Source organism: Ovis canadensis, chromosome 12 (genome assembly GCF_042477335.2).
Source record: "Ovis canadensis isolate MfBH-ARS-UI-01 breed Bighorn chromosome 12, ARS-UI_OviCan_v2, whole genome shotgun sequence".
Classification (NCBI taxonomy): Eukaryota; Metazoa; Chordata; class Mammalia; order Artiodactyla; family Bovidae; genus Ovis; species Ovis canadensis.
In genome coordinates, this window is record NC_091256.1 from 86,867,455 (window position 1) to 86,879,493 (window position 12,039).

General features: G+C 43.6%; 1 protein-coding gene across 1 annotated transcript in view; it reads right to left on the reverse strand.

Annotated features, from left to right (window-relative positions):
- Positions 1-9,884: 9,884 nt before the first annotated feature.
- ASPM (assembly factor for spindle microtubules) overlaps positions 9,885-12,039 on the reverse strand; it is a 62,315-nt gene continuing 60,160 nt past the window's right edge. Inside the window, exon 28 of the mRNA XM_069544984.1 lies at positions 9,885-10,151. Within this exon, the coding sequence (XP_069401085.1) occupies positions 10,049-10,151 (103 nt within the window). The 3' untranslated portion in view covers positions 9,885-10,048. The remainder of the gene's footprint in view (positions 10,152-12,039) is intronic.

The following is a 12,039-nucleotide window of genomic DNA, read 5'->3' on the forward strand; positions in this document are numbered from 1 at the left end:
TGCAAGGACATCCAACCAGTCCATTCTGAAGGAGATCAGCCCTGGGATTTCTTTGGAAGGAATGATGCTAAAGCTGAAACTCCAGTACTTTGACCACCTCATGCGAAGAGTTGACTCATTGGAAAAGACTCTGATGCTGGGAGGGATTGGGGACAGGAGGAGAAGGGGATGACAGAGGATGAGATGGCTGGATGGCATCACCGATTCGATGGACGTGAGTCTGAGTGAGCTCCGGGAGTTGGTGATTAACATCGAGGCCTGGCATGCTACGATTCATGGGGTCGCAAAGAGTCGGACACGACTGAGCGACTGAACTGAACTGAACTGAAAATCACTGCAGATGGTGACTGCAGCCTTGAAATTAAAAGATGCTTGCTACTTGGAAGAAAAGCTATGACCAACCTACACAGCATGTTAAAAAACAGAGACATTACTTTGACAACAAAGTTCCATCTAGTCAAAGCTATGGTTTTCCCAGTAGTCATGTATGGATGTGAGGGTTGGACTATAAAGAAAGCTGTGTGCTGAAGAATTGATGCTTTTGAACTGTGGTGTTGGAGAAGACTCTTGAGAGTCCCTTGGACTGCAAGGAGATCCAACCAGTGCATCCTAAAGGAAATCAGACCTGAATATTCATTGAAAGGAGTGATGCTGAAGCTCAAACTCCAATACTTTGGCCACCTAATGCAAAGAACTGACTCATTTGAAAAGACCCTAATGGTGGGAAGGATTGAAGGTAGGAGGAGAAGGGGGAAACAGGATGAGATGGTTGGATGGCATCACTGACTCAATGGACATGAGTTTGAGGAAGCTCTGGGAGTTGGTGATGGACAGAGAAGCCTGGTGTGCTGCAACCCATGGGTTTGCAAAGAGTTGGATGCAACTGAGTGACTGAACCGAACTGAAAAACAACCCAGATACTCATTAATATACACAAGAACTAAACAAAAGTTACATCGAAACAATGGAATATTCTGAAGTATTATTACATGTCATAACATGAATGAACGTCAGAAACATGCTAAGTGTCAAAAGCCAGTCACAGAAGACTACGTATTATGTGGCTGCATCTATATGGCATGTCCGGAGTAGACAAATGTAGACAGACACAGGAGACTTGAGGTCGCCTAGGGTTAGAATTGGGGAGGGGCTGATGACTGAAAGCTGAGGCTGATGAATGTTCTAAAATTGATAATGGTGATGATTGCACGACTCTGTGATTATGCCAGGAAACACTGAATTGTACATTTTAAATGGGCTAATTGTATGGTATGTGAACTATACCTCAATAAAGGTATTTTCAAAAATAGTGGTCAATAATTTTAAATCAATGAGAAACACAGGGAATGTAAAAAGCAAAAAACTAAGACAGTATCAACATCTATGAGGAATTTGTACTAACTCAAAGATTGGTGGTGTTGAATAAAAAAAAAAAAAACTTGTAAATCACTCTTGCTGTTGAAACAGCTGACCCCTAGGTTAGGAAGAAGCAGGTACTAATAGAAGTTTCATTTCTCCTCCTCAGTATTGAGGGGAACCTTGAACTGGGACTATTACTTAGAATTTTGTAAACAACAAAATACATATTAAAATGTTTTATTCAAAGCATAGGAAAGAGGATTTTAAACTTGGATGTTCTCTCTCAGTTTCTGAGAATTTCTTTCTTTCTTAAACTCTTTTGTGGCACATATTCCAAAGCAAGGTGCTTGGTCAGCAGCGATGCGGTGCTTGCTGGTAAGCTTTGCCGTGCGTGGCTCACTATTCTCTTCCACGAGGCAAAGGAGCCAAAATCAAACATAACAGGAGTAAGGCTGGAAATAGGAGAAAGCCTTTTACAGGTAATCTCAGGTGCTGGGAGTCACAGCCACCTTTCTTGGGGAGGTGAGTAGAATTTCATTCCCTATTCCTTCCAATCTAGTCAGAGGGCTTCAGAGAGACTATTTGGAGGCCGTGATGTTTATTTTTTACACATTATGTCTGATTCAAGACTGAGAGAAGTTGAGGAGGTAAAGAGAAACCGGCAGAGGAAAAGTCTGCGGCCAAGAAGGAGAGAGAAACTGGCGTGAAGCCAGCTTTTTAAAGTACTCGCCTGAAAGGCCCACCTGTAGCCACTCTAGTTAAGAAAAGGAGAGCCAGCAAGATGTGTGTTTTTTCTTGATTTTTATTGGAGTATCGTTGATTTACAATGTTGAGTTAGCTTCAGGTGTGCAGTAAAGTGACTCGCTTATACATACACATCCACCCACTCTCCTGTAGATTCTCGTCCCACGTGGGTCATTGGAGGATGGAGTAGAGGCCCCTGTGCTGCAGAGTAGGTCCTTAGTAGTTCTCCATTTTATATAGTAGTGTGTGTATGTTCCCTGGTGGCTCAGATGGTAAAGAATCTGCCTGCAATGAAGGAGACCCAGATTCTATCCCTGGGTTGGGAAGACCCCCTGGAGGAGGGCATGGCAACCCACTCCAGCATTCTTGCCTGGAGATTCCCATTGACAGAGAAGCCTGGCGGGCTATAGTCCATAGGGTTGCAAAGCGTCAGACACGACTAATACCCACAGTGTGTGTATGTTAATCCCAGTCTCCCCGTTTATCCCTTCCCCCTTGAAACCATAAGTTTGCTTTCTACATCTGTGACTCCATCTGTTTTGAAAATAAGTTCATTTGTACCATTTTCTTTTTAGATTCCATGCATAAGCAATATCATATAATATTTGTCTTCCTCTGACTTCACTCACTTCAACAATGTCTGGCTCCACCCATGTTGCTGCAAGCTCAATATAAAAAACAAAACAACCCAATCAAAAAAAAAAAGGGGGGGGGTGGAAGATCTAAATAGACCTTTTTCCAAAGAAGACATACAGATGGCCAAAAAGCACATGAAAAGATGCTCAACATCACTAATTAATAGAGACACACAAATCAAAACTACCATGAGGTCTCACCTCACAGTGGTCAGAATGACCATCATCAAAAAATCTTCTAACAATAAATGCTGGAGATGGTGTAGAGAGAAGGGAAACTTCCTATACTGTTAGTGGGAATATAAATCGGTGCAGCCACTATGGAAAACGGTATGGAGGTTCTTTAAAAAGAGACAAGCAAAACTACCACATGATTTGGCAGTTCCACTCCTGGGCATATATCCAGAGAAAAACGCCATCTAGAAGGGCACACGCGCCCTAATGTTCATTGCAGCACTGTTCACAATGGCCAAGACATGGAAGCAACCTAAATGTCCACCAGCAGAAGAGGGGCTAAAACTGTGGTACGTATATGTGTACACAATGGAATGCTACTCAGCCACAAAAAAGAGAGCCAGCAAGGTTTTGAAATGCAAGATGAAACAGGTCCCAAAGTGCTATTGAAGTAATTATCCACAAGTGTATCGCTTCTCCTTTTCTTCTCTGTGTTTCCCAGAGGGGCCCAGGTCCTGGTTGTTGACTTGGATGGAGCCGAGTGTGGGAAGAGCTTGGGGTGACGGAGGGAAGGCTGGCCGGGCCCTTCACCTCCATATCCTCAGCTCCCGAGGACCTGGGGGAGGAAAGGCCAGCTCACTGCGGCCCAAGCTCAGGTTTTTCATTACTGTGTTGAATTGACAGCAAATGGTTTGACCAGATGATCTAATATATGATGTCGTGGATTTTATATTGTATCACCACCAAAGACAGAATTGCTGACGAGACGCTAGCACTTGAACTTGAATTAAGTTGGTGTACAGTCCTGCTTTCCCCCTTCTATTAAGAAAATAAACTGTGTGTATTAGCATTTGAATGGGATAATCAGTTTCCATTCATGCATTTATCCACGCTGAGTTCTAAAGGACGGCAAGATGGGAAAGCCTATTTAAAATGCTCCTCACATGATTTTCACCAGCTTTTATTTCATGGCAAGTATACACACAGAGTAGTCGATCAAACTGTTTGATTCAACCATTGTTGAAATGTCAAAATTCAGCAGTTTTTAACATTTTACTGTATCTGCTCTATCAGCTTATCCAGCTATAAAAATTCATGTATGAGTTTACCTTTTTATACTTTCAGTTCAGTTCAGTTCAGTTCAGTCGCTCAGTTGTGTCCGACTCTTTGCGACCCCATGAATCACAGCACGCCAGGCCTCCCTGTCCATCACCAACTCCTGGAGTTCACTCAGACTCATGGCCATTGAGTCGGTGATGCCATCCAGCCATCTCATCCTCTGTCGTCCCCTTCTCCTCCTGCCCTCAATCCCTCCCAGCATCAGAGTCTTTTCCAATGAGTCAACTCTTTGCATGAGGTGGCCAAAGTACTGGAGCTTCATACTTTAGCTGAACCAAATCACATGAAGTTGTTGACATCATGACAAGCCACATCATACTCACCATTTTCAACATATTTGAAAGTCAGAAGAATGGGAATTCTTCCATCACAGGTGGATTGGGTTGTTTTAGCTCAATCCTCTTACTGATAGCAACCATGTGTGTGTCAGTCACTAAGTCGTGTCCGACTCTTTGTGACTCCATGGACTGTAGCCAGCAAGGCTCCTCTGTCCATGGGATTCTCCAGGCAAGAATACTAGAGTGAGTGGTCATTCCCTCCTCCAGAGGATCTTCTCAACCCAGGGATCGGACCCAGGTCTCCTACATTGGCAAGTGGATTCTTTACTATCTGAACCAAAGTGCTGGACATCGATAGCAACTATAAATATTTAATAAAGTATTAAAAGCTGTTGGAAGGCAGTAGTGCACTACCAAGACATTGAGGAATTTCAGGGCCAAGATTTAAGAGAAGGGAAGCACAGGGATTTCATCCCAGCATGCAGGAGGCACTTCCGTTCTCACAGGGCTTCCCTGGCAGCTCAGACGGTTGCGTCTGCCTGCAATGCAGGAGACCCGGCTTCGGTCCCTGGGTCTGGAAGATCCCCTGGAGAAGGAAATGGCAACCCACTCCAGTATTCTTGCCTGCAGAATCCCATGGACGGAGGAGGCTGGCAGGCTACAGTCCATGGGGTTGCAAAGAGTCAGACACGACTGAATGACTTCACTTTCGTTCTTTCTCCCCTCAGAGCAATCCTTGATTCGGGACTGATGCTAAGAAGACTATGATGACATGCATAGCTATCAGCAGACCCTGGGGTCTGTTAGGAACCTAACAGTGGTTTGCAGAGCCTGCAAGAGAATAGAAAGCTCTAGGGACTTGAAAAATGAGAGTATGTGAGAAGCAGATACAGACTGTCTAGGGACCCAAATCCACCTCAACACCATCTCAATCCAAACTGGATAAAGGTGATGTGCAGTAGTCAGTGTTTCTAGGCTAGCTGTCAGTTGGGAACAGAAATAAATTCTCTGGGGGTAAGATGACATCATTCATAACCTTATATTGCACCTAAGTTTTCATCTTGAATGTCCTTTATTCATTTTTTAAAAAATGAAAATAAAAGATGTGTGTTTTGGAAGGGGAATAAAACAGATGATAAAACACCTCTTCAACTTCAGCTTCGAATATGCACAAGTAAACTCTAAGAGAGCAACTCTAAACAAAATCCAAACTCACCCCCAACGGAAACCAAGAAGCCAGATACGCTGACACACAGCAGAATGGAAGACAGCAGACCATTTCTGGATGGGAGAATTCAGTTGAAAGAAGGCAAGGAAGTCAGTTCTCTCAGGCAGTAGAACATTTTTACAGGCTACAGCCTGACAGAACTCATTACTCAGCACTTTGCAATGGAGTGAAGCCTTGGGTTTAAAGAAAAAGCCCACTGACATTCCAGCCACAGGTACCAGTGAGGTGGGCGAGGGCAGTAATGTCCACTGAGAAAGGGGGCAATGGGGAAATGAGGCTAGAGAGCGCGAAAAGACGGGCCCGACTTTCGGGTGTGATTTCTCTGTAAATCACCAAATGATTCCTGCTGGGCTTTTTGTGGCTGTGCTGGGTCTTCCTTGCCATGTGGCCTTTCTCTAGTTGTGCAGAGTGGGAGCTGCCTTCGTTGCAGTTCCTGGGCTCCTTGTTGCGGATCACGGAATCTAGAGCACGTGGGCTCCAGGGGCTGCAGCTCCTGGGCTTTAGGGCACAGGCTCAGTAGTTGTGGCACCCGGGCTTAGCTGCTCCGAGGCATGTGGGAATCAGGGAATTAACTTGTGTCTCCTGCACTGGCAGGTGGATTCTTTACCACTGAGCCATGAGGGAAGCCCCTCCAAATGACTCTTGAATATCTATGTATTGTGCAAACTCAAAGGAACTCAGATAAGGATCAAAAATAATTGAAATAAGATTTGAGCTGCCACTGCAAAATCAACGCTCAGCCTGAGCCAGGCACGGAGGGATACAAGACAATCCCGTCTCCACAATACAACATTCAGGGAGTCTAGGACACAAGACAAAATTATGTGGCACACAAATAGAGGAACATGGCCAGGCACACTCCCGGAGGTTGTTGAAGAGCAAACATCTGCATGCTGACAGCAAGGCTACAAATCAGGGGGGAGTTCTACTCAAAAGCCGCCTGCGTGTGAGGGAAGCAGAGGGCTGCTGCCTGTCCAGGAGGTCATCACCTACTTTAGAGCAGAGAGGACACACGTGGCATTGAGAGGGCTTGTAGGAAAGTGGCCACAGCGCAGAGAGAGCCTCAGAGAAAGTACCAGTGGAGGGAGACACCGAGTAACCCATGTCCTTAATAACATTGCTAAGATAAACAGAGATGTTCAGTTCAGTACAGCTCAGTTGCTCAGTCGTGTCCTATTCCTTGCAACCCTATGGACTGCAGCACACCAGGCTTCCCTGTCCATCACCAATTCCCGGAGTTCACCCAAACTCATGTCCATTGAGTTGGTGATGCCATCCAGCCATCTCATCCTCTGCTGTCCCCTTCTCCTCCCGCCTTCAATCTTTCCCAGCATCAGGGTATTTTCCAATGAGTCAGTTCTTTGCATCAGGTGGCCAAAGTATTGGAGTTTGAGCTGCAGCATCAGTCCTTCCGATGAATATTCAGGACTGATCCTTTAGGATGCACTGGTTGTATCTCCTTGCAGTCCAAGGGACTCTCAAGAGTCTTCTCCAACACCACAGTTCAAAAGCATCAGTTCTTTGGCGCTCAGCTTTCTTTATGGTCCAACTCTAACATCCATACAATACTACTGGAAAAATCATACCTTTGACTAGACAGACCTTTCTTGCTAAATTAATGTCTCTGCTTTTTAATATGCTGTGTAGGTTGGTCATAGCTTTTCTTCCAAGGAGTAAGTGTCTTAATTTCATGGCTGCAGTCTCCATCTGCAGTGATTTTGAAGACCAAAAAATAAAGTCTGTTTCCATTGTTTCCCCATCTATTTGCCATGAAGAGATGGGACTGGATGCCATGATCTTAGTTTTCTGAATGTTGAGCTTTAAGCCAAATTTTTCATTCTCCTTTCACTAAGAGGCCCTTTAGTTCTTCTTTGCTTTCTGCCATTAAGTGTGGTGTCATCTGTGTATTTGAGGTTACTGATATTTCTCCCAGCAATCTTGATTCCAGCTTGTGCTTCATCCAGCCTGGCATTTTGCACGATGTACTCTGCATATAAGTTAAATAAGCAGGGTGACAATATACAGCCTTGACGTACTCCTTTCTTGATTTGGAACCAGTCTGTTGTTCCATGTCTAGATCTAACTGTTGCTTCTTGAACTGTATACAGATTTCTCGGGAGGAAGGTCAGGTGGTCTGGTATTCCCAAAAGGCTTTTGTGTAGTCAATAAAGCAAAAGTAGATGTTTTTCTGGAACTCTCTTGCTTTTTCGATGATCCAATGGATGTTGGAAATTTGATCTCTGGTTCCTCTGACTTTTCTAAATCCAGCTTGACATCTGGAAGTTCATAGTTCATGTACTGTTGAAGCCTGGCTTGGAGAATTTTTGAGCATTACTTTGCTAGCATGTGAGATGAGTGCAATTGTGTGGTAGTCTGAGCATTCTTTGGCATTGCCTTTCTTTGGGATTGGAATGAAAACTGACCTTTGCCAGTCCTGTGGCCACTGCTGAGTTTTCCAGATTTGCTGTCATATTAATGCATATAGATCTTATTGGACTATTAATGTACCAACACACAAGAATAAAGATCAATCACAATTACTGATAGAAGAAAGAGTTTGTTTCTAATAATGTTCAGCAGGTATGAAACTTAATGATGCCTTGGCAAAACAAGGGCAAAGTTTAGAACAAATTTCATTGTTTTTTTTGATAATCCAAAATAAACCATTATTCTAAATACAAGTTATCTGCATTAATGATGGAGTATTATTCATAGAATAAAATTAGGGACTTCCTTGGCATTCCAGGGGTTAAGACTCTGTGCTTCTGAAGCAGTGTGTGGGTTCGATCCCTGGTAGAGAAACTAAGGACCTACATCACATGCTACATGGTAAGGCCAAAAGGTGAAAAAACAAAAACAAATAAAAATAAAATTAGATTATTAAAATTAAAAAACCTCTGTTCTTTTAAGATGTTTCTGAAATAGGCTTCTGTAAAATTGGACGGGAAAAAAAAATGGTCCATAATCTATGAAAGCTTTAGAAACACTACTTTATGTAGCCCCCATAAGCATTTCTTGAAATAAGCAGGTTTTTAGACCATCCTTCTTTCTCTACATAGGTTGGAAATTTTTACACACACTCACAAATACACATGCCCTCAAATAGATTGTAAATGAATGTTTATCTGCATTGATTTTACCTCCTGTGAAGAAGTTATAAGCAAAGTGTTTTCACTGGAATTCTTCCTTTGTTGAAAGTAGAACTATAGTAGCTTATAATGCTTTCTTTATACAGAGAATCAGTGACAGGTGGACAATATAAAAATTTAAAAAGTAATCAAAAAGACAGCATTTTCTTAATCAGTAAAAGGTTTTAAATGTACTATCTGGAAATCATTTTTCATGTATAACTTGATAGAAATACTTCTTGTGCAAATACTAATTGGTCATAATCATCTTAGAAGAAATGAATACCAATTTTATGCTGCTTCACTATATCCTAGCAGTATAATTTACCAAGTAAATAAACTGTTTATACTAAAATTCTGTGACATGAAAAATTAAGCATTTGGGAGAGTCAACAAAAACCACAGTTTGGAAAATTCTCAGTACCAAGAGTGCCCAAAACACTTTATTGGAAGACAACAACAACAAAAATTCTCTAGTTACCTTCAATATATTCTACAATACATCAATATGGTCTTTAGATCTATTCTAACCAGGTCTCAGACAATTTCTAATTAAGTTTAATCCTTACTCCAACAAATAGTTAAATGGTCTTTCCATTTCTGGCTATTACTGATTTATTTCTAACAGTTAAGAACTGTCCTGGCCCCCATTTCTAGACAGACTTTGGGACCCGATCAGACTGCAAACAGCCACTGGAGGTAGGCGTCTGCGGCCCAGGAACCACGGGTGCAGGGTTGGCAGCAGCGACCCAAAGCTATGAAAAATGGGTGGTGTTTCATAAATGAATCATCTTCAGGTCTGTGCTCAGGGACTAGAGTTTCTATTACAACCTTGCTCTCCCCAGGTCAAATTATAGCCCCACTCAGTTCCAAGTCTAAGGTTTTTAGTATGTGATGAGGTGGGCTGAATTTGCCCAATGTGTCCGGAGGGGCTCAGTTGCCCATCTGGATGGTCGTCAGGAAGCAGGGGTCAATGGCATTTGTGGGGTTATTTTATCCTCTTCTCACTTCTATGTGAGTTGGCAGACTCTTAACTTTTCAACATTTATTTTGGACAAATGCCTCAATTTACCTATAAAACAGAAACACTGAGCTACTCTTTTCCCTTTAGGAATATGATTATACGCAAACTAATGCACTATTTTAAGATGACAGCCATGGATAACAGTGTTGGAATCATGTCGTGACATCAGTTTGTTACCTGAATAAAGCTATTAAATAAGAGAAAGAAAGAATATAAAGTTTATTTGTTACATATATCTTTTTAACTTTAATACAAAGTCAGATTTTTAAAAGTTGTACAAAGAAACCTAAAACCACTTTCCATCTGCATGATGAGCTTTCCCGTGTCTTTTCTTGTACAGGCTGAGACGCTTGCCTCTGCTAATAAGGAAGGCTGAGCGTGTCCATCACCATCTGAATAGCTTTCAGAGGAGTCATGATTTCTTCCACATTATCTCTTCTCAAAACCCAGTCTGGTTTGAGTCTGTGAGAAGAACAAAAACCTTTCATTAACTGAGTTCTTCTCTTAAGAGAGTCATGTCCACTGCTTTGTCTTAACTGAAAGGTGGCCCTTCGTGGACACATCACCCCCTCCAGGCCCCTCACACAGGTGGGAGGCTTCCTGTTATAACTTCAGATCATTACTCCCTATCTTCCCCAAGGATGATGGTGGCTCCTTTGAAGCTCAGGATATTCAGCCATGAAACCCCAGGGTTTTGTATGTAAACCTGGTTCCTGGTCTCCACTGGACTCCGGTCCCGTCTCAGAACTCCAAATCCTTGCAGCCAAAGAGATGACCCCCTCTTCTGTCCGTTTCTTCCCCTTTCCTGCAGCTCCACCCCTTGTCACATGACCACACGATAGACTGGCACCACCCTCAGAAGGTGCCCAGCCTTCCAGCCCCAACCGCCACTTGGGATTCAGCCACATCCTTCAACTTAACATGTCCATGCTCGCAGGCTCCGCCCACTGGGGGCCCACCTCCTGGACCTCAGTGCAAGCCTGCCCCCAGCACAGCACTGCACACCTTTGCTCCCCGCTGCATACCTTTCCCCCCTGTCTGCCTTTGGTACCCAGTATAATCTCCTTTGCAAATGCTGTTAACGCTATTGTCGCTCTTTCCTACTGAATTCAGCTGGAAAGTTCTAGACGGATTCCCAGTTGAATCCAGGCATCTGCCTTTTCCGTTCCTGCATGCTGAACGGTGCTAAAGAGAAACTACACAACCAGGCTGGCTGATTGTACACCAGCGACTGAAACCACCTAGAAATTGCTTCCTTTCTCTTTCCCCAAGATGACTATTTTATTTTTCAAATGTCCCCTCCACACCCTCCCCCATCTGCGGCGGAGTTAATGTTTATTATCTCCTTCACTGAGAAAATAGCATCATATCCATCTTCCTCACATGAATCCCTATCACTATATGCAATTCCATTTTCTTACTCTTTCCAGTGAAAATTCCAAATCTCAATTAATTGGGGGGTGGGGAGGGGAGTGGTCACACAGAGTGGGTGTTTCCCTATCATGGACGAGCACTGTGTGAAGAGAGAGATGAAATCTAGGCCACGTAAGATGTAGATGAACCTCACAAAGGTGTATTTATCAAGCTAAATAGAGAAGTTTGTCACAGAAAGCTGCCTATGTTTGATCCCATGTATGGGACACAGCAGAAAAGACACAGCTAAAGATACTAAAATCATGTCAGTAGTTTCCAGGATCAGGGGTCAACGTGAGAGAACTGACTGAAAGGGGCACAAGGGAACTTTGTTGTGAGAGAAATATTTTATCTCAGAAAAGGTGCATATATACTGTTTGGAGTTTTACCCGCCCACTCTCCCCAACAACGGCCCCCCCAAAACAAACCCCTGACTGTGTCCTGATGTTGGGAAAGATTGAGGGCTGGAGGAGAAGGGGATGACAGAGGATAAGATGGTTGGATGGCATCACCGACTCAATGGACATGAGTCTGAACAAGCTCCGGGAGATAGTGAAGGACAGGGAGGCCTGGAATGCTGCAGTCCATGGGGTCGCAAAGAGTCGGACGTGACTGAGCGACTGAACAACAAATGTCAAAAGCGGGGGTGGGGGGAAGAATCTTCATTAATATGTGAATAGTTCTACAATGTAATTCATATTAAAATACACCAAGTTCTTAAATAAACATCATTCGTAGAAAAGGTGGTGGAGGTGCTCAGTAGCGTCCGGCTCTCTGCAGCCCTGTGCACCACAGCCCGCCAGGCTCCTCTGTCCATGGGATTCCCAGGCAAGGATACTGGAGGGCGTTGGCATTCCTTCCTCCAGGGGATCTTCCCCACCCAGGGACTGAACCCACATCGCATTTCCTGCTTGGCAGGCGGATCCTTTACCACTGA